Below are 26833 nucleotides of genomic sequence, written 5' to 3' on the forward strand. Positions count from 1 at the left end.
TTTAATCTTCTATTCCCAGATGTTCTTTACTCTTTCAATGAAAAAGCACTAAGAAGCTGTTTTTTCTCGTCACCTCACACCTGCTGCTCTTTGCACCGTCGCTGCTGCTTTGAGGTGTTGATTAGAGCATTTATCTTCACGGATCAAAGACCTTCACTGGATAGATACTGACGAGCTGCAGCTCCGTCACCTTCAGTACCTTTAAAGTTTCTGACGTTGGTGTGTCCCAATATGTTGTTTTCTTTCTGTCCAGACTGGATGGTTCAAAGCAGCTTTGAAGACTAAACGAGACTAATGACCTCCAGACGAGGGTCACGGGACAGATGGAGGCTTCTTTTCGGTAGCTTTGCTGAATACGCTAAAGTTACTAATACTGTAGGAAGGTGATCGAAGCCGGAGGGAGAAGCTTGCTTCATCTGTGTCGACTCTTGTCTTGCACGTCCAACCCATTCTCACTCCCAAATGTCAAATACCGCGACTTGTCTGTGCCCCTCGAGGTCTGATACCAACCCACCGAGCTAAAATATAAACCCATCCGCGTCAGTAGAAGACGTTCAGAGCAACTGATGTAGATTAAAGAGTGAGGAGTGGCACATAGGGCGGTGGAAGGGGAGGATGGACGGGTCCAACTAACCTGCCCGTTAGCACCAAAAGGCGTATAAATGCCACGTTAATCTGTAAGGTGTTTAGCGTGCAATAAGAAAGTTTTTCTTGATTTCCACGTGTCATTTGAACGCCATGAATCCTGTACAGACTGCAATGTAAACGCATCCATGTAAAAATGCTACGCTAAGAGTTAGTGACGTAGTATAAATAGCGAGAAAGAGAACTTATGGCGGGCGGGTCCAACAAACGCCAGACTTTTAACCAGGAGACCTGTGTTTTGTAAGTTACGTTAGTAACGTTTGTCATGTGACATATATGTTTTCCATAGTTGTTTCCGTACATGTTTTTTACTTATATTACTTATTTTACGCCCAACCATGACATTTCCCCGTATTCTAACTAGGTGGTTTTCTTGCCTGAACATAACTGCAGACGTTTGCATGGCGTACAAATGACAAGTCTCTGAAACTCAACTGGCGATGTTGGTGGTATTGGTACTACAGTATCTACTAATAGTGGTACAGCGGAGCACTTCCAGTGACATAACACACACACACACACACACACACAGTTTGTACTATTGAGTGTGCAATAAGCTCCAGAGGAAATGAAAAAGTGTCTGATTTCATCCACGGATATGAATCTGAAAGACGTCGCAACACTCACGCGAGTTGCTCGAGTGTTTGTTTTGCTTTGCTATTGTCGAGATTTCATGAATAAACATGAACTCTCATCATTGTCTTTATAACAGAAGCAGATGGCAGGAACGTTCGAGTTAAACTGCTGCTGCGACGAGTTTTTTTCATGTTGCGTTTCTAGTTGTTGTTGCATATGTTTCTATTTGATACAATACAACACAAATACACATATTAATGTGTACTTCACTGTCTGTATTCAGACTGAGAGGTTGATGTGAGACAGGATGTTACTCTGTGTTACATTTAGTTCATGTTGATTTCTTTTATACTAAATGTAAAACACTGCTATCAGAGAGTATGCTCGGTAAGAAGAGTAAAGTACAGTCACTAATTATCTGGTATCACATCCGTCACAGACGAGCTGCAGACGTGTTTTCTATCTGCTGCAAAGCACAAAAAAAGTCAAACAACTCAAAGTATAATTGGCTGCTACGATGCCATCAGCCACAGATCTAGACTTACTAATCCATACCCTCGTCTTTTCACGCCCAGACTACTGCGATGCTCTTTTCTCAGTCTCAGTCGAGCGGCCCGGTCCCGCCTGCAGCCAGGCTGTTAACTAAAACCAAGCGTAGATCCCACATCTCACCAGTCCTCACATCCCTTCACACACATCCCCATAAAGTACAGAATAGACTTCCAGGCATTGCTCATCACACACAATGCTCCTTCATACATCTCTGAAATCCTCATACCACCTCTAGGCCACTCAGATCATCAAATATTAGGCGAGGCCAGAAGAGAATATCAGAGAGCATCGCCGTCCAAAGTTAAAATAAAAAATATTTGAACTTTTTGCCGGAGAAAGTTGTTCAAGTTTACAATAGAATATTAAGAGAAGGCTGCATTTTATAGATATATGTATTACTGGAATAATTACATAAAATATTCAACCCGGTCTCACAGGAAGGCGTATAAATAGCACGACATTACGCGGACATTACATGGGCATTACACGGACATTAAGCGTGTTAGGAGTACGCATTTTAGTGTTTTCGTGCCTCAGTTGTACGCCACTTTTCACAGGTCATTTGTACGTCACGCAAGTTGGGTTTAGATAAGAAAACCACTTAGTTAGGGTAAGGGAAAACATCATGGTTGAGCTCATAATAAGTAAGTAAATTAAGTAAAATATGGAAACAACTACAGAAAACACGTCACAAATGTCAATAAAAAACTGACTGTCGTCACGTGACAAACGTCACTAACGTAACTTACCAAACAAAACACCGGGCAACCTGTTCTCACTCCAAACTCGTCAAATACCGCCGCTTGGTCAGTGCCCCTCGGCATCGGAAACCGACACACGGGGTACCCCTCTTGCGTTACTTTTGGACGGACCAGGGACGGCGTGTCAATATACGCTCATTACATGCATGGTGTCCTCACAAAATAAAGGTAGGTTTCGGGAACCACTTAGTTAGGGGTTAGGAAACGGTCGAGGTTGACGTTAACTTCACTGATTGTTACGGCTATATGTGTTTTCTGTGCTGTTGTCCCTTTTCCCTCTCCAGTAGCTATGCCGAGGTGTGCTGCATTTGCTAAACGAGGTTGGGAATGAAGTGCTTAAAAGCTCCGGTGCCAGCAGCAGAAGGGAGAGGCTTCTGGTGTGGGGACTGCTGGTTTTGCTGCCTCTCAGCCTATGATTTTTGCATGGTCTTGTTCGTATCTATTTGTTAATAAATCCTATGGATTTGAGTGTTCTAAAGGTGTCTTCTGTGGTTGATTTGGGTCAGTGTTGGAGTGTTGTTCGCCTCAATAGGGCCGCCCATAGGGTGGGCCATAACAAATGGGGGCTCGTCCGGGATTAGAACGTCCATGAGGTGAAGTAACTGTAAGTGTTGTGTGTATCTTGTGGCCTTTGAGTGTAGAGTTTGCCGGTTTGTCACATGCTGTCGTTAAAGGGTGTCTCTGTGCGACGTTCTCCGAAGCCGAGGGGCGCTGACCAAGCGGGGGTATTTGACCCATCACCCAACCTCTGTTAGATCAGCTGAGTGCGTAAACGGCTTAAAAACAAACTTCTCATTTGTGTCCTCTGTATTTGTATTCTTTCTGTTTAAAGCTTCTTATTTTTCTGCAAGATATTATATAAATGAAATCTGACTTACAAGCTACGAGCTAAAAGCTACGTTCGTGCCACAAACCGTGAACATGCTGGAGCTGCAGCTCTGCCTTCAGGACTCTTCCTCTCACAGCTCACAGCTCACAGCTCACAGGGTCGGTGCAGCTCGTTCAAGTGATTTATATGGAGGCTGAACCGTTAAATTCAAAACACACGGGAAGAGCTCCCAGTGCAGCTCTAAGGAGAAGGTTAGTCCTTTAAATGTGAACATTTTATGTAATTTATATAACTTGTTAATGTCAGGACCTTAAAGTAGTTGGTGGAACAGCCTCAGCACACTGATGATGATGAGGATGTATCTGCAGCAATAAGTGAAGAAGACGTAGTGAGTTATTAAAGATGATGTCATTAAGCTGTCAGGGTGTTTTCACAGTGAAGGACAGCAGAGGGACAAAGAAGTGATCTCAGAGACTCTCCGAGGACGGACGATCCAATTTCTCTGTGATTCCATTTGTCTCTCTCTAACTTGAACGGAGAAGTTAAGAGTTTGTGAAGCAGGAGAGTTTTCGGTCTCCGCCGCGGGTCATGACTCAACTTTATTGTTTTCCTTTCACAGTAAATGTGCTTGTGAGAAATGACTCACGGAGATCCTGGAGATGCAGGTTGATGTGTGAACGGAGCCAGATGATGCTGCTGTTGTTTATGTCTCAGCTCATTTATCTCTCTTCATTTGCTTTGTATTTATTGCTTCATATTTCTGTGTTATGTTTCTCTCTGCAGTATGTTTGTTTCTGAGATAAGCATGTCAGAAGTAAACATGGTATTACATAATACTGTGCACGGTGCCAGCTCTAGTTGGGCTGAAGCAAACAAACCGTTTGACAATCACATCATCTTCTTGTCCAGTTTAACACTTTAAAAGCAGCTTAATGAGCTCAGAGGAGAGTTTTTGATTAATAATCACCAGTAGTCTATATTAGTAGATATCTGTAATATTAATATACAGACGTTTGTCTTCTGACAGTGTGTAGCTACATGATGTGTACAACGTTATGTTAGAGAACAATTAGGGCTACATCTGAAAGCCTGTTTCCATTAATACCATCTGTTAACTATGTTTTTTTTTAATCCCTTAATTAAAAAGGTCGCATGAGTCACGAGTAAACATGAGCACAACAAATACTGTGAGAAAAGCACCCAGCCACCTACACACAGTGTGATTATCCAGAGGAGAAAGTAAATAAACTTGAAATATGTGTGAGTAGAAAAGCACAGAAGGTCAATAAGTGTTTCTGTGTTGGAGGGTTTGAATAATTAATGAAGGTATTATGCACAATATGATGCAGATGCAACGCACATATTCCTTCTGCAGAAAAATAACTTTATATTCTTACATTGGCCCTAGAAGCAAAACTGAAAGAGTTTTTTACCTAGTGTTATTACGTGCATTAATAATTAATAAATAAATTCAACTCCAATAAGTATTTCTTTTAAATAATGCTCTGTTATATGCCTATTGTTTAGCCGTCTACAGAGAGGAGTGTTGTCTGGTATCAGCCCTCTGTGGGAGGTTATCTCCTCTGTGTTTGACAGCTTAGAGTATAAATTGAATGTTTGAAATGAAGACAAACATGCAGACGCTTTGATTTCTTTTGATTCACACAACTTCTTGCATCCAGCACGTTTTCGACGTGGTGTTGAATCAGGAGACTTTTACGTTTGTGCTCAAAATCAACAGGACGTATCACTCATGGGCACCGACAAAACGAAGCAAAACATTATATTAGAGGCAAACCTGGTGCGTTGAACACTGTCGTGTAACAACTTTGGTTGAATCTGTTGTGCACACGCCTTTTTAATATGTTTAATACGAGAGAAAAACATACCTCAAAGTCCTCAAAAACAAAATTAAAAATGCAGTTTAGTTGTACGGTAGTGGTGAATGAATGCCACGATAATGCGCGAGGCATTTAATGTGCAAAAAGAACGCCTTTCTTGTTTTTGGCGTGACATTTGTACGCCGTGTAGTTTGTACTGACTACAAATGCATTTGCGTAAATATGCTACGCTCAGAGCTAGTGATGTAGAATAAAAAGAGAGAGAGACTGCTGATGGTGGGAGGGAACACAGGACTTTCAACCAGGAGACCGCTGTTTTTTGTTAATGACATTTTATGATATGTTTTACGTACTTATTTTAAGCCCAACCATGATGTTTTTCTTAAACTTAAGTGAGTGGTTTTGTTGCCTGCAGACGTTACCGTAGTTTTGTTGTGTGGTGTCCTCATGACCCACGAAATGTCTGTGTAATGTCGTGCTATTTACGCGCCTTCCTGTGACCGGGTTGTGTATGGAAATGTCATATTGCAGGAGACACGGTTGACCAAGGAAACCGGAAACTGTAGCAAAACGGTGCAACACTGTTTTCAGATTGAACATGCCCAGACATTAAAAAATCAAGTTGATATTTAAACAAACATTTTTTTGGCACTGGAGGTCGTAGTTGACCCGTCTTTTCCTCTGCAGATGGAGGTTTACGCCGCCTCCATCAGCAGAGAACATGGAGGTGATGATGATGATGTAAGCTGGCAGGTGAAGCAGGGAAGAGATGTGGAGCAGTTTGAAAAGATTTGAGGTTGTAAGGGGACTTGAATTCTCTGAAGTAGACCCTGCAAAGTGTTTAATAAAGTGACAAGTTATCTCTGCAAACTTTGAGTTTCCTCTGGAGAGAGCTGTCTGACCTCACCCTGTACAAAAACCTCTCTCGTCTGTTGGCCACTGACCAACATTGGGATTTGAAGTTTATTGAATTGGTGGTCGTGCATGTTAGGAAAACCTTTTGCACACTAAAATATTGCTCACAAAACCTCCTGAATTTCCTTCCCCAACTCCTGTGGGTGGCTGCAGAGTGCAGCTCGCTGTAGGTCGGTGTGCTGCTGGACGCAGCCTGAGTCGTGGCTGCCTGCCAGCTTAGTGTCCTGCGCTCTGCATCACCCACACTGCCAAACCACACACACACACACACTGTGTGTATAGGTCCGAGGCAGTTTCTGCAGAATCCTGCAGCTGTCAGTCAGCTGTCACTAGACGTGATTCAAGACATACTGCTGCTGCACTTTCTGCTCAGTCAACAGACACTAAAGTCTAAGTTGGAAGTGTAAACTCGAAGTAAAAGTTTTCCTCACAAACTTGCCCTAAAATGTGACTTTTTCAAACTGATAATAACTCCACTCTCAGTAACAAACTCCAGGAGGACTGTCACCAACTCTTTTTTAGCAGGAAACATTGAAACTGAGAGCTCTGACACACACGGTCCACTACCTGCCCAGCAGCAGACAGCAGACACACTCAGTTAGAAACCAGCTGGTGAACATAGTGGAGCGTTTAGCATCTAAAGAGACAGCTATTTCCCTCAGGAGGTGGTGGTGGAGACCAAATCAGAGCTAAAAGAGAGAGAATATTTGTCTCAGGTGGACACAAATAACACTCAAAGGGATGATCATGCTGCTCTGAGTCTGCAGTGGAAGTATATATGATGAGATATCAGGGCTGCGCATCTGCAAGTATGTTCTTCTGCCCCCAAACTAAAAAAAAACCTTCAAATATCAAAGTCAATTTTTAGATTTTGTATTGTTAAAAGTTAAAGGTTTTCTTCAAGAAAACTTTTAACCTTTTTAGTAAAATAAACTTCAGTAACAGTGTCGGGAGCTGAACCCTGGCTGCTGGAGGTGAAGGTTTATGGATTCATCGGTAGCAATTATTTAGATTTTGTGGTGCTGTTGTTGCAGATTGTATTGTTAAAAGTTAAAGGTTTTTCTTCATGGTGAACAATTTTAGTAAAATGAAAACTTCAGTAAGTGTCAGGAGCTGAACCGTGGCTGCTAGAGGTGAAGGTTTATGGATTCATCGGTAGCAATTATTTGGATTTTTTCCAATGCTGTTGATGCAGATTGTATTGTTCAAAGTTACAGGTTTTCTTCATGGTGATCTATTTAAGTAAAATAAAAACTTTTCTTTTCCGTGGCAGCGGTTAGTGATGCTCCTTCTAAACTCTTGGCTCCTCCGCTGTTCCACTAAAACACAGGTATATGTTTTATTTAGTAAGATCTACTGCAGATGTTTAGTTTCTCCACCAGCCTGAAACATTGATAGCTACAAACCTGACGAGTCAGTTTCATCTCTCTGCTGCGTTTAACCTCCAACATCTGCAGAACATTACAGATCCTCCTCTTTCACTAACGTGTCTCATCGGATTCATCTCATTACAGTTAAATACATCCTTCTGTCTGGAAGCACAGAGTGATGATATAACTGTATAACTATAATAGTACAATTTTTCTTTTCATTATACAGACACACGCGTCTCTTTAATGATTCAACATCCACCTCCAGAAATAGTCATGTATTATTCTGATGGGAAATTCACAGCAGACGAATAATTACAGCCTCTCTGCATATGAATGTAATTCAAAATTCATTTTCCACTATATTATATTAACCTTGTGTAATATTATATAGAAAATATTAGTTCGTTTTTATAGATTCAGTGAGTCTCTTCTCTTTTTTCTTCCAAGTTCAACATTATTTTTATCTTCCTTGTGTTTTATGATGATATTTTGTTTGTTGTATGAGTTTGCCTTCACCTTTACTTTCAACTTCAATGTCAATATTTATAACAACTCACTGATAGAATATCAACTGCCCTTTCTGAAAGAATATACTCTTGGCATATTTATTCATCTTTTAAAGGCGTTCAATTCAATCAACCATGATAGCTTCAATTATCCATTAAATGAATGGTTTTAGGATTATTTACATCACAGCTATAATAACTTTATATATTTAGATATGACTCTATCAAAAGGCACAAGTCTGACACAGTTATAATACCATGTGGGGTTCCTCATGGTCATGGTCACCATGAAAATACATTTTTGCAGATGATACAAATCTCATTTCATCACAATATAGCAGTAATTATTTTTGGAGAGTCCACCATTGGTTGGTGGACTACGACCCGAGTTCGGCTTTTTGGCCATCGCCATCTTGGTTTTTGGTTGTCGCCATCTTGGTTTTTGGCGGTCGCCATCTTGATTTTTGGCGATAGCCATCTTGGTTTTTGGTCGTCGTCATCTTGGTTTTTGGCCGTGACCATCTTGTTTTTTTCTTATCACCATCTTGGTTTTTGGTCGTCGCCATCTTGGTTTTTGGTCGTCGCCATCTTAGTTTTTGGTTGTCGCCATCTTAGTTTTTTGTTGTCGCCATCTTGGTTTTTGGTTGTCGCCATCTTAGTTTTTTGTTGTCGCCATCTTGGTTTTTGGTTGTCGCCATCTTAGTTTTTGGTTGTCACTATCTTGGTTTTTGTTGTCGTCATCTTGGTTTTTGGTTGTCGCCATCTTGGTTTTTGGTTGTCGCCGTCTTGGTTTTTGTTTGTCGCCATCTTGGTTTTTGGTCGTCGCCAACTAGGTTTTTGATCAACGCCCTCTTTGTTTTTGGACGACTCCATCTTGTTTTTTTGCAACCAGAAGTGACATGAGAGGGTGGAGTTAAGTGCAACTGAACGCTGAATAAGACATTTTTAGGCGACCAAAATGTCATAATTAACTTTGATGAAGTGAAAACAGACTGTGAAACCTTTAAAGTTGTAAGACGAAAACACGGACAACTCCCAGACCGGACAACGCCGTGGTAGCGACCTGTCAATCACAAGGTAGCCCCGCCCTAAAGCATCCCCTGCTTTATGGTCTATCTGACTCTAAATGGGACCATAATTTACTAAATGAACATCATGCTGTATGGAAGAAGACTTGAAACTAGAGATTGAGATCATAAACTCATGTTTACAATGTTTACTGAGGTAATAAATCAAGAGAGAAGTAGACTCATTTTCTCATAAACTTCTATACAATCAGACTTCTTTTTGCAACCAGAGGAGTCGCCCCCTGCTGGCTGGTAGAAAGAATGCAAGTTAAAGGCACTTCAGCATTGGCTTCACTTCTCAGACCTGTAGGTTGGTGACTGGTTATAGGTTATTTATAGGTCACAGTCAAGTTGATTATTCTTGGTTATCAGTTGATCAGCAGGCAGATGAACCAAACTAAAGACACAATACATTGTTTGTTAAAAACCACCAACTTATCTGAGCGTTTTCTGATCGAAGAAATTAAGCCTTCCAGCTCTGCTGTGTTTGTGTGTTGGGATGCAGCTGCTGTGAGTCTATGCTCTGTAATGCGTTTCTTATCTGTGGGAACATAATGAATTAGCTCTGCTCTCAGATAAGATAGTTTGGTATTGATGTGGGCATCTGCAGTTAATGTAGCAATTGGCTTCCGACCTCTATAGATGTGGAGATACGGGCGGCGAGTGAAGAGGCTTTTTCCTATTCAAGGAAGCACTGATAGCATCGCTGCCCCACGAGGACGCATGCACAGGTGGATTTAACTGTAATGAGATGAATTAGACGACACGCGATATGATGTAGAGGGGGGAGATATCTAATGTAAGAGGAGTTCTTCAGAGCTCTGTGAAGTCAAGTTCTTCCACATACAAACTGGGAAAACTTTTGTGTAACATGTTTATTTTATGTGTCTGTAATTTCCTAATAATTTCCTAAAAAGTTTTTGAAAGTTTCCTGGAAATGACTTATTTATTGAGGAAAGAGATAATAGCTGTTGTAGTTTTTGCAGTGGGATTTCCTTGAAAGAACTCAAAGTGATACAAATATTCATATATGCACAGACTGTAAATAAGAAGTGGTTGTAGTCATCGTGACGTCACCCGTTGGTTTGTGGACTTCTGTTTTGAAGTCTTGAGTTTGGCTTTTTTGCCGCCACCATCTTGGTTTATGGCCGTCGCCATTTGGTTTTTGGCCGAAACCATTTCGGTTTTTGCCGTCACCGTCTTGGTTTTTGGTCTTAGCCATCTTGGTCGTTGCCATTTTGGTTTTTGGCCGTCAACATCTTGGTTTTTATGACGCGCCTTTGTTAGAATTGTAGGACCACTGACCAAGTGTCTGTATTTCACGAGTTGGGAGTGAGAACGTGTTGTTTTGACAGAATCATCCAGATACATTATAGTAGTAGTAGTTTATACTGGAGATCTGGGAAAAAGAAGCAAGGTTGCAGGTTGCTTTTTTTGTTCACAAAGTATGATGATGATAGAAATAGATGATTGGATCAATAACTAAGTAGTACACTTTTTAATTTGGCCAATCTTGACTGACTCGCATGTACTGTATATTTTGGGCATATTCTCTACTATTATCTGCTTGTAAATATGAAAGCTTATGGAACAGATAAAGATGAGGTAGTTATCTGCAGCTCCAGTATAAAACACAGTGACCGACATCAGAGTGTGTTTTTCACGTCTCAGTGGTCGTCTCTGATGATCCCCCTCCTCTTCTCTCAGCTCTCTTAGCGTCAGGACTTGATTCACTGTTTGTCGGTCAGCGATTCTCCATTAACCCCGAGTGTGTCCAGGTCAACCTCTCTGCAGAGTGTCCTTTCAGAGCTGCAGAGCCCCGCAGGTTGCAGCAGCGATGTCACCCAGACGACTTTCCCTTCAGGATTTATGTGTTTTTAAGGTGACACGTTCAGCTAATGGGCTCCACACAGAGTATGAAATGATAATAATAACAATATCTACCGCAGCTTTACCTCCACTGGCACTGCCAGGACTCTTCTGGAGTCTATTGGGGAGAGTCAAAGGCTGCATTCACCGACTACATACTACTGACAAACGCAGTAGTATACAGTACATACTGGGTTCCTCAGTAGTATGTAGTATGCAACGGTTAAATTGATGTATTTTGCCCTTCTCTCTCCTCTTCCCTCTCCTCTTCTCTCTCCTCTTCTCTCTCCTCTTCCCTCTCCTCTTCTCTCTCCTCTTCCCTCTCTTCTTCTCTCTCCTCTTCTCTCTCCTCTTCCCTCTCCTCTTTCTTCTCCTCTTCTCTCTCCTCTTCCCTCTCCTCTTCTCTCTCCTCTTCCCTCTCTTCTTCTCTCTCCTCTTCCCTCTCCTCTTCTCTCTCCTCTTCCCTCTCCTCTTCTCTCTCCTCTTCCCTCTCCTCTTTCTTCTCCTCTTCTCTCTCCTCTTCCCTCTCCTCTTCTCTCTCCTCTTCCCTCTCCTCTTTCTTCTCCTCTTCTCTCTCCTCTTCCCTCTCCTCTTCACTTTCCTCTTCTCTCTCCTCTTCTCTCTCCTCTTTCATCTCCTCTTTCCTCGCCTCTTCCTTCTCCTCTTCCCTCTTCCCTCTCCTCTTCTCTCTCCTCTTCTCTTCCCTCTCCTCTTCCCTCTCCTCTTCCCCTTCTTCTCTCTCCTCTTCCCTCTCCTCTTCTCTTTCCTCTTCCCTCTCCTCTTCTCTCTCCTCTTCTCTCTCCTCTTCCCTCTCCTCTTCTCTCCTCTTCTCTCTCCTCTTCTCTCTCCTCTTCCCTCTCTTATTCTCTCTCCTCTTCTCTCTCCTCTTCTCTCTCCTCTCCTCTTCCCTCTCCTCTTCTCTCTCCTCTTCCCTCTCTTATTCTCTCTCTTCTCTCTCCTCTTCTCTCTCCTCTTCTTTATCCTCTCCTCTCTCCTCTTCCCTCTCCTCTTCTCTCTCCTCTTCCCTCTCTTATTCTCTCTCCTCTTCTCTCTCCTCTTCTCTTCCCTTTTCCCTCTCCTCTTCTCTCTCCTCTTCTCTCTCCTCTTCCCTCTCCTCTTCTCTCTCCTCTTCTCTCTCCTCTTCCCTCTCTTATTCTCTCTCCTCTTCTCTCTCCTCTTCCCTCTCCTCTTCTCTCTCTCTCCTCTTCTTTATCCTCTTCCCTCTCTTATTCTCTCTCCTCTTCTCTCTCCTCTTCTTTTCCCTTTTCCCTCTCCTCTTCTCTCTCCTCTTCTCTCTCCTCTTCCCTCTCCTCTTCTCTCTCCTTTTCCCTCTCCTCTTCTCTCTCCTCTTCTCTCTCCTCTTCCCTCTCCTCTTCTCTCTCCTCTTCCCTCTTCCCCTCCTCTTTTTTTCACTAGTCATTTAAAACAAATCCAACTCAAGTCACAAATAACTGTAAAGTTTCTTCGAGGTAGCTTAACAGGAGCAGAAAAATATAAACACCTGTAAATAATTAGAGAGGTTCTGTGTTAAAAGGAGGAACTGGGAGCAGCAGTTTGGTGGGTGTGACACGACTCTGTTGACCTCTGTGACCTCTCCTCCATCTGTGACCATCGGTGTAAAGTGATTATTCCCTCCAGCTGACAGTCCTCCGCTAAACCTCCGCTACACCTCCCTCATGGCTGGATGTTTACTGCAGCAGTGTGGGTGGGAGGTGAGGGTGCAAAGAGCTTCATGTCTCAGTCGATCCCCGTTGAACTAAAAACTACCAGACTCTTTAGAAATCACAGGATGCACTGAACTCATTTAGTTGTTCAACTTTGTCTGTTTCTGATTTATTCTCTAATTCTGCTTTAATATGGAGCGACTTTTGTTTCTTTATTATGCAATCAGACCGAATATGTTTGAGAGCAAAACTATCGACATTGCAATCAATGTTTTATTGTAGGTCAAATAAATGTGTGATTAATAATGTATTCATGTGAATCAGACTCTGCTGTTTGAAAATCTCAAAGCTTTGTTTGCTGCTGAGCTGAACACCAACAGAAGTTTATATTCACATTAATACATTAAAACCTGAACACCAGTAGCGTTAAAGAGCCGTATACACAATGAACAGAGCAGCCCTTTGTCAGCTCATATATTCATTCATTCATTCATTCATTGATCCGTGACTCGGTGGGTCGCTCACCTGTCTCTTGGTGTGCTCGCTGACCTCCCCCGGCATGTCATGGGCGCTCTTGATGAGCGTGCGGGCGATGTGGTAATAGTACACCGAGATGATGGTCAAAGGGATCAGGAAGTAAACCAGGAAGATCATCACCGAGTGGATCTTAGGATGCAACTGATTGGACAGCGGGTAGGGCACGCAGTTCACGAAGGTCACGTTGGTGTGGTCCTTGTGACCCTGAGAGGGGGGTGGGGGAGGGGTGAAACAAGGATAGGAGAGGAGGAGAGGGGAAGAGGAAAGGAAATAAGGAAAGGATAGGGGAGGAGGAGAGAAAAGGACGTAAGGATAGTAGAGGAAGAGACAAGGGAGTAGGAAAAGAAACAAGGAGATGAGAGGGGAGGAGGAGGAGAAGAGGAGACAAGGAAACAAGGACAGGAGGAGCGGTAGGAAGAACAAGGTGAGGAGAGGAGGAGAGGGAAGGAGGAGAGATGAAAGGACACAAAGGGTCCACAAAGAAGGAGATGGAATTAGGGAGGAAGAGGAGAGGAGAGGAGAGGAGAGGAGAGGGGAGGGGAGGAAGAAACAAGGAGAAGAGATGGGATTAGGGAGGAAGAGAGGAGATAAGAGGAGCGAAGGGTGGAGGAAAGGAAACATGGAGAAGAGATGGGAGGTAGGAAGAGGAGAGGAAACAAGGAGATGGGAGGGATAAGAGAAAACAAGGGAGGAGAGGGGAGTGAAGAGGAGAGGAAAAGAGAGGAGAGGAGATATGGAGATGAGGAGAATAAAGAAACAGAAACAGAAGAGGAAGAAGTGAAGGAGGAGGAGGAGGAGGAGGAGAACGAGAACGAGAAGAGGAGGAAATGAAGGGAGAGTAAAGACAAAACATCAGTGAGGATCATAAAACGGACCGTAGAGTAAATGGGGAACACTTGTCATTCATAAATCTGACTGCAGAGCAGTTTATCGGTGTCAGGGGGGTGTTTGTGTGCTGCTCGGACTGAACCAGTGATGAGCCTTCAACAGGAAGTGATGAAGAGCTCCCATTCAGTCTGAATGGACACAAGGTCACCAGCACTCTGCCAACAGAGAGGACTCTTTATGTAGTTCTGCTGAAATCCAGCCGATGGTTGACGGACTGGTAGGTTTGTTTTCTTAGTTGACAGCAGTGTTTAAACAGTTCTCATATCTGTACCATATCATACCTTCTATTGTGTAATTTATCCGTCAACTTTCCTGTTAAAGGGTAACTTGGGTATTATACAACCTGGGTTTTTTTTAGACATTTTTCTGACTTTTCTTTTTTACTTTTTTTTCATTTTTATGATTTTTTTTCAGACATTTAATGAACTTTTTATTCACTTTTTTTACTTTTTTTTTTTTACTTTTTTTCAAACAGCTTTGGACATTTTTCGGACTTTTCTTTTCCCTTTCTTTCGTACATATGTCGGACATTTTTTTTAATACATTTTTTCAGACTTTTATCAAACTTTTCTTTTTACTTTTTAAAAAAAAGTTCTGACTTTTTTCTGACTTTTTTTCAGCCATTTTTTAAAAACTTTTTTTCGGTCATTTGTCGGACATTATTATACATTATATATATATATATATATATATATATATATGTGGCAGAACATCTTCAGGCTCTCAAGGCATTTTTTATGGAGATTTCCTGCTTTTCTCTGATTTATATCATATTAAACTAAATGTTGTTGGGTTTTGGACAAAGCAGAACATTTAAAGACATCATCTTGGACTCTGAGAAAGTGAGGTGTACATTCAACATTTTATAGACCAAACGATTAATCAATAAACCTAGAAAATAATCGGCATAATGGATAATGAAAATAATCGTTAGTTGCAGCCCTATGAACATCCAGGATAGGACAAAATGTGAAGGATATGCAGATGACATGATTTTAATTATTACAGTCAATGTTCTCAGCTAGATAGATGTATGAAGGGCTTAGCTACATTATTTAAAGTAATGGTTGTTGTAGTACTTATTACAGTAGCATCTGTTGTTTTACCTGCATGGAGACAACTTGTGAGAAGATGGCCTCAGGAACAGCCAGCAGGACGGACAGCAGCCAGATAGAGACAGCCTTCAGACACGTCCAGAAGACGGCGCTGGACGTCTGGATGTCCATCGGGTTCACGATCGCCTTATACCTGACGGAGACAGAGAGACAAACATCTGTCAAACATCTGCAGAGCAACAGGTACCGTCACAGTCTCAATGGGACAACAAACACTGACCCAGACAGGAGGAGGAGAGCTGGTACTGAAAAACCAGAGATGCCTAACCATCGCAAAATAGACAGAGCCAGAGAAACACAACCTCCTCTCCACGCCAGATGGATAGAGCCAGAGCAACACAACCTCTTCTCCACGCCAAACAACTAGAGCCAGAGCAACACAACCTCCTCTCCATGCCAAACTGATAGAGCCAGAGCAACACAACCTCTTCTCCATGCCAAAGAGCTAGAACCAGAGAAACACGACCTCCTCTCCATGCCAAACAGATAAAGCCAGACAACACAACCTCCTCTCCATGCCAAACAGCTAGAGCCAGAGCAACATGACCTCCTCTCCATGCCAAACAGATAGAGCCGGAGCAACATGACCTCCTCTCCACACCAGATTGACAGAGCCAGAGCAACACAACCTCCTCTCCACGCCAGATAGCTAAAGCCAGATCAACACAACCTCCTCTCCACGCCAAACAGCTAGAGCCAGAGCAACACAACCTCCTCTCCATCCCAAACAGATAGAGCCAGAGCAACACAACCTCCTCTCCAAGCCAAACAGATAAAGCCAGACAACACAACCTCCTCTCCACGCCAAACAAATAGAGTCAGAGCAACACAACCTCTTCCCCATGCCAAACACCTAGAACCAAGAGCAACATGACCTCCTCTCCATGCCAAACAGATAGAGCCAGAGCAACATGACCTCCTCTCCATCCCAAACAGATAGAGTCAGAGCAACACAACCTCCTCTCCAAGCCAAACAGATAAAGCCAGACAACACAACCTCCTCTCCACGCCAAACAAATAGAGTCAGAGCAACACAACCTCTTCCCCATGCCAAACACCTAGAACCAAGAGCAACATGACCTCCTCTCCATGCCAAACAGATAGAGCCAGAGCAACACGACCTCCTCTCCAAGCCAAACAGATAAAGCCAGACAACACAACCTCCTCTCCACACCAGATAGATAGAACCAGAGCAACACAACCTCCTCTCCATGCCAAACAGATAGAGCCAGATTTTCATGAATTGCATATAAACACCCTTAAACACACTCAGGTGAAACAGCTTGCAGCGCTTCTGCAGGGCACAGCTGCACCTACAAAACAGGTCACCTCCCATGGTGCATTGCAGCAGCAGCAACACTGAACCCTCATCATCTACTACCTGTGACCTTCCACCTCCCAAAGCTAGCGGGAGAAATGCAAGTTTTCTCCATGTGATGCTGGAGGCTTTAACAAACTTCTCAACAACCCCACACACACACACACACACACACACACACACACACACACGTTGTCTTATTGGCAACGCTTCAACATGAATCTATGAATAAACAGATTAAATGAGACCCTCAGAAGGCTGCTACATTAATAAAAGAAGGAAAACCATTATGAAATGACCCATAATTTCAGACTTTCTGGACTGAAACCAAACATACATCATTTAATAATTATATCATTTTTTCATTTGACAGCATTAGTGGCTCGGGGCTCTTTGTTAGTTAATGATAAGCTCCAGCAGCTGTCCGACTGCAGGCTGGAGGACAAAGAGAGGAAACAATAAGACTTTGTCACTCTCACTGTAATTATTCTTTATGTGTCATCATTGAGCTGCATTTAAAACTCCTCATTAGACAGAGATCAGCTGGACGGAGACGCAGTGTTCATTAGCATCAGTGAGTGACAGCCGTCTGTTCATCTGATGTAGATGGATGACGTTTACATGTAGAAATACAACACAGTCTCACGGATGTTTTGTGAAATAGTCATTAAATTTAATCTATGTGATTCGTGTACATTCGTGACGCTCAGCACGACTTTCAACAACGGATTTTTCCTGCGTTTTCCTACGAATGTCCAGCAACACGTGTCAATTTCCACTCCAGTCTTTTCAAAATAAAACTACTTAGTTAGGTTTAGGAATAGATCGATATCGAAGTTACTGTATGTAACGTTAATACACTGACTATAAGGATGTATGCATACTGTACGTGTAGCAGCATCATCATGCAGAAACCTACGTCAGGTCAGGTGGCAAAATCTTGGAGCTAAGTACAACCGACATTTTTAGACGACCAAAATGTTATAATCAACTTTAATGAAGTGATAACACTGTGAAAGGGTTAAAGTTCTAAGACGAAAACACGGACAACTCCCAGACCAGACAACGCCGTGGTAGCGACCTGTTAATCACAAGGTAGCCACGCCCTAAAGCATCCCCTGCTGTATGGTCTATTTGACTCTAAATGGGACCATAATTTACTAAATGAACATCATGCTGTATTGAAGAAGACTTGAAACTAGAGATTGAGACCATAAACTCATGTTTACAATGTTTACTGAGGTAATAAATCAAGTGAGAAGTAGGCTCATTTTCTCATAGACTTCTATACAACCAGACTTCTTTTAGCAACCAGAGGAGTCGCCCCCTGCTGGCTGTTAGAGAGAATGCAAGGACACATCCAAAACTGCCACAAGAGGGCTCTGTGCAAACCAGTCAAGTTCTTCCACAGCAAAGTATTAAAAGCATTTCTTTATGGAGCTGGTTTCGTTAACCGGGGGGGCATTATCATGTTGAATGAGGAAACAAACAAACTGTTGACACTTTATTGTGGGAAAATAGCATTTTGATGACAAAACATACTTCGACCAAAGTTTAAATGTTCATATTTGAATACATAAAGAACACCACTGTGAAGCTATAGAATGATATAAAGCCTAAAAAACAAACAAAAAGAATGTACCTGCCCTTTAAAACACAGTTTAGAGTCATATACATCTGCCAACTGAAAGGGCAGAGAGAGACAAAGATCCCTCTGAGCAACAGAAGGAATCAGCAGGTATCGGTAAAAGAAACTGAGCTTATTTAAACCGGAACAGCTTCCTGTTTCAGTTTCATTCTTCTTCTTTTGGGGACAAAACTATTTCACAGGTAAATAACACATTTGGTGTCTGAATTATATCGTTTTTATCTCTGTTAAAATAGTTGTTATTGCAGGAAAAACATCAATATAACATCTGATTCACAACTTTTCAACGGTGCATAGAAAACGTTATTATGTACTTCAGCATCATTTGTATATATATTATATACGTGATATGTGATCCAAGTGATGCTTGTATTAGACTGTCAGAAAACCTTGACTGCTTCCAGCGCTGCTGTCGTGACCGGATCTTGTATTTCCACCCAGATATCCTGTTTTCGGTCAGATTGCACTTTATTTACTCATCCTTATATTCTTTGTCCACCTGCTGTATTTTATTCATAGAGACACACACAAGGTCACAGCGAGGTCCAATGAGTCCAGAGTTTGATTCAGCCTGAGAGTCCACTGCTCCTCATTCTCTGTCATACAGCTCACCATAAATCTTACATCATTGTGCTCCATCGCTCTTTATGTATTATAGATGTAATGAGTTATTGATTATTTATGTCATGTAGGAGCTGGATGTTTTGTCCCCCGGGCAGTAAATATTTTCAGGTGGTAAGAATGTAACTACGGGGAAAGTCTGGAGCAAATGTTGCCAGCGATGAGCAACGATGGTGGCACCAGGTTTATCGAAGCAGGAGGAAACACGCAGCCTTGGTGGAAGTAGCTACACTATATGGCCAAAAGTAGGTGAACTCGTGATTGTGACACTATGTTCATTTGACCCGTCTCACTTGTCAAATATTGCCGCTTCCTCAAGTCCCCCTCGTCGTCTGATAATGACTGAACCGAGCTTTCAACTAACTCCAATGTGAAACTGTCGGCGTCGTTACTAGACCGTCAGAGCAACTGACGTAGTATTAAGAGCGAGAAAGTCTGTGTAAGGTGGGTGGGAGACTGGATTGGTCAAACAAGTAGACGTTCCCCCACGAGACCACTGTTGGTGTCACGTGTGAAACCAAGTCAACATTGACTGATTTTACCATTGTTTAGTTACGTAACTTCCGTTCGCCAGTTGCGCAACAAACGTAGTTATTTTAACACAAACCACGATGTTTTCCTGAACGTAACCAAGTACTTTTGTTGCATAAGTAAACTTAAGAACTAAGTAAACCTACGTTGGAAGCATAGACTGTATTCAAGAAGTGGACGTATTCACCGTGACGTCACCCATTGGTTTGTGGACTTGAGTTTGGCATTTTGGTGGTCACTATCTTGGTTCTTGGTCGTCGCCATCTTGGTTTTTGGTCGTCCCATCTTGGTTTTTGGTCGTCCCATCTTGGTTCTTGGTCGTCGCCATCTTGGTTTTTGGTCGTCCCATCTTGGTTCTTGGTCGTCGCCATCTTGGTTTTTGGTCGTCCCATCTTGGTTTTTGGTCGTCACCATCTTGGTTTTTGGTCGTCCCATCTTGGTTTTTGGTCGTCCCATCTTGGCTTTTGGTCGTCCCATCTTGATTTTTGGTTGTCCCCATCTTGGTTTTTGGCCGTCGTCATCTTGGCTTTTGGTCATCTCCATTTTGTTTTTTGGCCATTGCCATCTTGGTTGTTTGGTAGTCCCCATCTTGGATTTTGGTCGTCCCCATTTTGGTTTTTGGTCGTCCCCAATTCGATTTTTGGCCGTTGCCATATTGGTGTTTTGGTAGTCCCCATCTTGGGTTTTGGTAGTCCCGATTTTGTTTTTTGGTTGTCACCATCTTGTTTTTTTTTTCAACCAGATGTGACTCGAGCAGCTAAGTAGAGGGCTCTGTGCAGACAAGTCAAGTTCTAACACACCAAAGTATTAAAAGCATTTCTTTGTGGAACTGATTTTGTTAACCGGGGGCATTATCATGTTGACTGAAGAAAGAGACCAACTGTTGACACAAAGAACTTTCCTGTCAAATATCATTGGACGCTGCAGCATTGAGATTCACCATCATTTGAACTAAGAGACCAAACCCTGAATAACGTGCCCTATTTATTTCATATATTAAGACTAAGTGCTCCCTAAAAACAATATGCACACAGTCACAACAGCAGTAAACAGTAGGCAGTGATTTATAGTCTGAAAAGCCGCATTGTGTACCTCGGTTCCAGGGCCGGTATCATCTGTCTGCATCTGTCCAAATGTTCAGAATAATGGTTGCGTGTCCCTTCAAATAAAATTAATCGCTGCTTCAGTTCTAGTATTTGCTCTCAACACTGGAGCAAGACTGAATGTAAAACAGCAGATTCTGCTCAGCAGCGTTTTCCACATTACTCATCATTGATCATTCCTGGTGGAACAGGTCCCAAACATGACTGATATAACCTTAAATAACTATATGTTAGTTGATGTTTAGTATTAGATTGTAAGCTTATAAGTAGGAGAAAAAGGTCATAATCATAAGATCCTTATACAGATTTCATAATTTAACTCTGTCGCCTACAAATTACATTTACTGTATTATAAATTGCAAATCAAATCGGCACTATGAACAATGGACTCCTTCCATTTCAGTCAGATGGTTCGTGGTGGCGATGAATAGAGCAGTGAAACACACAGTCAGAACCTTGAGCGGTTTCTACAAAATGTACAGTATGCAAAAAAAAACAAAAAACTGAAAAGCTTCTATTGATCACATCTGGTTGAATGTTTTCTAAACCTTTTACTGACTACTGCTGCACATTCATTCATTCAGTCTCACACAGCGTCACACTTTTCTGCTTTTCATCCACAGAGTCTGATCACAAAATACCTCCTACCTCGACCTGATCTAAGAGACGATACGATGCACCAGACGGAGAGTACAACGTGACGGAAAACGGTTCATGACATAGTCACAAAATTGAATCTTGTTAATTTGATTTGTGTACAAAGACACAGATTTTTCGTGACGCTCAGCACGACTTTCAACAACGTGTTTTTTGTGCTTTTTCCAACGAATGTCCAAGCAATGTGTCAATTTCCGCTCCAGTCTTTTCAAAATAAAACTACTTAGTTAGGTTTAGGAAAAGGTTGAGAAATAACACCGGAAGTGGCGTAACTTAAATACCGAATTTATGTGATGAATAACTCAACTTTGACTTCTGGTTTCCGCTCAAGTCTTTTCAAAATAAAACTACTTTAGGTTTAGGTTTAGGAATGGAACGGAACAGGTCACAATGCTAACAAGGCAGAAACGTGCTGTCTTGATCATCTGTGCCATCCTGTCTGCTGAAACGTTTAAAATAAAAAAGAGGCGCCAGCGTAGATGGACTCGCAGGTGGCGAGGAAGACGTGGACAGTATGGCTTGTCCAATATGCAGAGAGAATTGGAGGTAAGCTAGCTACATTTAAGTATATCTATTGTACATTATTATCTTGATAGCTTCGCTCTGATTACCATAATAAAAGCAGAAAGGTGCTGACTTTGGGGAATCGGCTCGTGGCTCTGCTTCAACTGTGCGAGAGCCTGTGGACGGATGACCCAAACTTCTGGCATGTCAGAAACTCATCCAACGGCCGGTCGGAAGGAGTTAATCGGTCCTCCGTTCCCCCTGAATACTGCACAGCAAATGACACCTGATGAAGCTGAAATTCGGTACGACTCTAAAATGAGTCATCCTGCTCAAAAATTCAGGCCAGAAACGGGCTAAAATAATACAGCTTATGCCCAGCTGTACTAACTCTCGGTGAGGCGGCCTTGTGTGAACCCCCAACGGCTCCAGCAAAGCTTCCTGAGATGTGACACTCACCTCTGACAGTAACAATGACAGCCTGCAGCTCTTCTGAGGCTTTTCACATGTCTATATGTTCCATTTAAAGGGTTTGTCATCCAGCGGGATGCTCCACCAGCATCAGCATCTGTTACCATAGCTACCGATCTGGTGCCAACCTAAAAAGTTGACTTTCATATATATATATATAAAAAAAAAAAAAAAGAAAGGCTTTGTCAGTGAGCCGTAATTGCAGCTCAGAGTGCCGGCAGTGTCCTGAGCATGTGGAGAATGTGATGGTCTTGACTCTGCAGCCCCTCCGATATATAACCCCGAGGCCGGTAACTCATCAATCAACCTGTGAGATGGCACCGTGTCCCGGTGGAGGAGCTGCTTTACCAGGAAATACTCCGGCTTTCCTGGGTTTACTTTAGGGGTTCTGATGCGACAGAAATACAAACAAATAAACACTCAAAGGGTGAGGCAAGGAATGGAAGAACATCTGAAATCAAAAAGAAAAAAAGATGGAAGGAAATTGATGCAGTCGTGACAGCTACTGTCCGTCTTCTTCCTCTTTGGCTTACTGGAGTTGTTCCGGTCAGACTGACACTCGGACTGTGACAGGAAAACCTTTTGCTTTCCATTAATCGCCCTTTTAGCTCCAATCATGTCCCGTCCAATCACTTCTCTCTCTACTTCTGTCCCTTCTTCTAGTTTAATCACCTTTCCACTTTTTTCTCCATCCTGAGTTTCTCTCGTCTTCATATGAACTTTGACATCCTCTCCTCCTTATACTGTGCACAATGGTAGAGTGTGATGATGCACAATGGTAAGGTGTGATGATGCACAATGGTAAGGTGTGATGATGCACAGGGTAAATGTCATGGCCAAGGGCTCCATTGTGTGCTCATAGCCTCCTGTATATCAGTAGTATTTTAGAGCCAGATTCCCTTTCAAGAGGTAGAAAACCCATTTGTCACACTTTGGGTATCCAAGTGTGCCAAATGGAGAGTCCTCCTGGTCCTATCCTGACTAAAACCTTTGTAGAATCTATGTGCTTTGTTGTCTGATCTAGAAAACATTTTAGGAGAGGATAAAAATGTACATTTTTGCACATGCATATAGACCTGCTTGTTGTGGAGCTATTCTTGATAGGCAAAGAAAAAGAAAAAAATCGGTCTGGAGCCACAAAACATGTGATCATTGTGATGAAGGTAACTCAGTTTATAGTCTAAGTATATAGTATATAAGTCTAATGCAGTGAGGGACCAAGAGACAATGTGCTACGGAGTATTAGGGACACATTGAGGGAAAAAACATCTGAGATTTACACAATAAAGTCGTAATATTACGAGAATAAAGTCATAACTTAACGAGAAAAAAAAATAACATGTAAAATTACTACTTTATAATATTACGACTTTATTCTCAAAATCTCAGATTTATTTTTCCTCAATGTGGCCCTAATACTCCGTCGTACCGTCGTACCATAGACCTACAACAATGATAAATAAAAATGAAAATGTAAACTAAAAACAGTTATTCATTTACATTTTTAAAAATCCACAAGGAGCCTCTGGAGAAGAGCTGAAGAGCCGCAGGTTGCTGACCCTTGATCTAGGCGAACCACACCTTCCAGCACCCTAAAGGGCTGGAGGGCTGAAGGCCTGAAGCGGTTAAGTGAAAAGTCTCAACAACTATTGACACAAAATGTTGTCCACACATTCATGCCCCCTCAGGATGGACTGGTGATCCCTCTCCTTTTCATCTGGTGCCATCATCAGTCAATATTTCCGATTGGTCCAATATTTGTGTTTATCTATCTACTTAGTTTAATCTACCAGTTTGTTTGTTTGGTAAAGAGGCAGCGTTGCTGAAAGGTTGCCAGATTGGGAGCAGACCCCGAGGTTGCCCGAGGTTACTGTCAGTCCAGTTCCTCATACCTACGGTGCCGTACTGTCCCTGTTTCACCACCTCATTACAGGTTTTGGCCACCCAGCAGCAGTCAGCTGGTGTTTAGTGTGTGTGCATCATCTTGATAGGAAGTGATCGGGGCTCCAGTAAGCACTCCAATCATTATGCTAATTATCCATTAGGCCTGTTGTTGCTCGTCGAGGACCTTCAGGCAAAGTTAAGATCCGTTAAGGGCTCGTTAGTGGCCTTAAGTCTCGTTAGGGGCTCATTAGAGGCCATCAGGGTCAGACACACGGCCGGATCGCTGCCCGCAGCTGTGTGATCAAAATGAGTTTCCCGTTAACAAGCTGATATAACAGCGTTTTAGACGGAAGACGTCGCTGCCTGTTGGTAAACAGAACAGGAGACCCGGCGGTGCCTCTGAGCTCTGCAGCTTCCGCTCGCGTCACGCAGCAGAGAAATTAAAACTACTCATTCATTTAGCCTTCTATAACCAGCCAACGTCCAGTAACACCATTCAGTCATGTTCACGTGACAAAGGAGGAAATATTATATATTCGGGAAGACGCCGACAGCAGAAACAGCTGATCAGTCATGTGAGTTAAATGTCCGCTACGTCAGAACATATTTGACAAAGGCGTTTAATAATCCAATAATCCATAATCCATCTAGTGCATCAACTCCTCTGACAAAAAATCACCTCAAGCGAGGGTGACAACTTGAATGCGCAGTTGAGGAAGTTTAATCGGATTTTTCCATTTCCATACAGCTTTTCTAATGCGATACTTCAACATGTGCATAAAAATATGTGAATGGAACACGTTTTAAACCTAACTTGTCACATACTGACGCTTTTTGGTCACAGTAAACATGTACTTAATGTTGTGAATCAAACAAATACAATTGCTTAGGTTCAGGCAACAGAACAACTTCGTTATATCAGTGTGCATGTAAAGGCTGACTGCATCATAATAATCTGTACCTGCACCTGCACCTGTAGGCTAACGGCTTCTACAGTAATAATGCATGTACTTCAGCACTGCGTCTCACTCCTGAATCTTTCCAGCCTCTCTCTCTTTCTCCCGTTTTAATAGTCTCTCTCTCTCTCTCTTTCTCCCTTTCTCCCCCCCCCCCCAGCTCCACTGCAGTCACTTCATCTCTCATCTGCAGTCAGCTGGAGTGAAACACGCAGCCAGTTTCTGTCGCAAATTCTCTGCAAATATTCATCTGGTGGTGCCGGTCGGTGGAGTCGGAGCTGCAGCTGTAAGTGTACTTCACATACGTACAGTACATAGACACCACTTCATCCACTTCAACTTCCTGTTGAGATGTTAACAGTCTCGTCGCTGCTCAGAGTGACTCTGAGAGTGAAACTTTTCATTCAGCAGAGTTTAGAGGTTATAAATACAGTTTATTCTACTACTTTCTCTTAACAACCAAACACACGATGGACCCCTGAGCTGCTCCTAAATGTTGCAAAACCAAAAGAGAAGACTTCATGTTATCATATTTCCAGGAGGCGTGACGCATCGATTAGGACTAATGGATGCGTCAGGCTTTAATCCAGCATGACTCAACTTACCCGACGTCATTTACAACCTCAATGGATTGTTCAGCTCTGAGGGAAGTATATATAGATATATATAGATATATAGATATATAGATATGGGGTTAGGGTTAGTCAGTGCTTTCAAAAACTGTTACAAATCACTGTTACAAAAAAAAAGGCCGTTCTCATACACTGTTATACACTCAAAATGTAATGCACTATAATTCATCCGCGTAAGTCCGCTAAATTCCGCGTATGGAGGAGGTCGATGTGGATGGATGGGTCCAAAACACAGGACTTTCACCCAGGAGACCGCTGTTCATGTCCCGTGTGAAACCACGGGTTGTAACATAAGTATGGAAAACACAAACGTGACTAACGTAACTTACAACAAAAACACCGGTCTCCTGGTCTAAAGTCCTGTGTTTGTTGGACCTATCCACCTCCCCTTCCTCCCTCCATCATCAGCAGTCTCTCTTTTTCTTTTTACTCTACGTCACTAGCTCTGAGAGTAGCATATTTACGTGGAGCGTTTACATTGCAGTCCGTAAAGATGACATGGCGTACACATGCACATGACACACCACATGCAAGAAAGGCGTTCTTATTGAATGCTAAATGCCTTGTGCATTATTGTTGCATTCATACGCCCTTTCCTGCAAACGGGCTGAATTTAGAGACGTCATATCTGGGAACTAGTCGGTATTTCCTGACATTTTATAGACCAAATCGATCATATTAAAATAACTAGTGCAGTGCCCGTTTGTGGCGTGGCCGTTCTGAACAGGCCGATTGCTTGGCACCCAATAGTGCTGCTTGCAGCGTGGTCCAGAAACGCTCATCGCTCGTCGACTATGGGGAAGTGAAGAAGAGTTTACCTACACCTACATACTTACATACAGAGCTTCAATGATTTATAGCTGCAGCCCATTAAGATAACACACTTTCCCCAGAATATCATATATCAATGCACACATTTCTGCCACCACTAAGTCATATGCTTACTGAACTTTTCCCCTCTGGAATAAGCAGGATCTTGCTTGTTGTGTTAAGCTTTTTAACCGTGTTATCAGCCTTATTTGAAAGTCCAAATTTCTCTCATGCACCGCCGCCGTGTTACATGTATGCTTTATTGGATGTTACAGCTGGTTATGTGGTTTACAAATGGTGCGGGCAAATCGAATTTCACCTCAGAAGCCCATTCCATGTGCCGCCCTGAGGGAGATCTCGCTGTCAGCTCCGGTTTATGTCCTAAAAAACACAATGAGATTCTGGCATTTTCTTGTTTTCTCTCTCTCTGTTTGTGTGCTGCTTCTTTCTTACCGTCTCCAGACAGGACTGACCTTGGATTTTAAAGTCTTAAACCACATCTCCCTGCTTTATTTTAAGAAGCTGAGGGGATGTCTGAAGCTACATTATTTCATAGCGAA

The 26833-nt window shown here is 42.5% G+C and overlaps 1 protein-coding gene across 1 annotated transcript in view; it reads right to left on the reverse strand.

Annotated features, from left to right (window-relative positions):
* Positions 1 to 26833, reverse strand: part of nmbr (neuromedin B receptor) — a 49136-nt gene that overhangs the window by 13870 nt on the left and 8433 nt on the right. The window contains exons 2-3 of the mRNA XM_037750465.1: positions 15130 to 15271; positions 13124 to 13339 (exon numbers count right to left, since the gene is read on the reverse strand). Coding sequence (XP_037606393.1) covers positions 13124 to 13339; positions 15130 to 15271 — 358 coding nt within the window. The remainder of the gene's footprint in view (positions 1 to 13123; positions 13340 to 15129; positions 15272 to 26833) is intronic.

This window comes from Sebastes umbrosus, chromosome 18 (genome assembly GCF_015220745.1).
Source record: "Sebastes umbrosus isolate fSebUmb1 chromosome 18, fSebUmb1.pri, whole genome shotgun sequence".
Classification (NCBI taxonomy): domain Eukaryota; kingdom Metazoa; phylum Chordata; class Actinopteri; order Perciformes; family Sebastidae; genus Sebastes; species Sebastes umbrosus.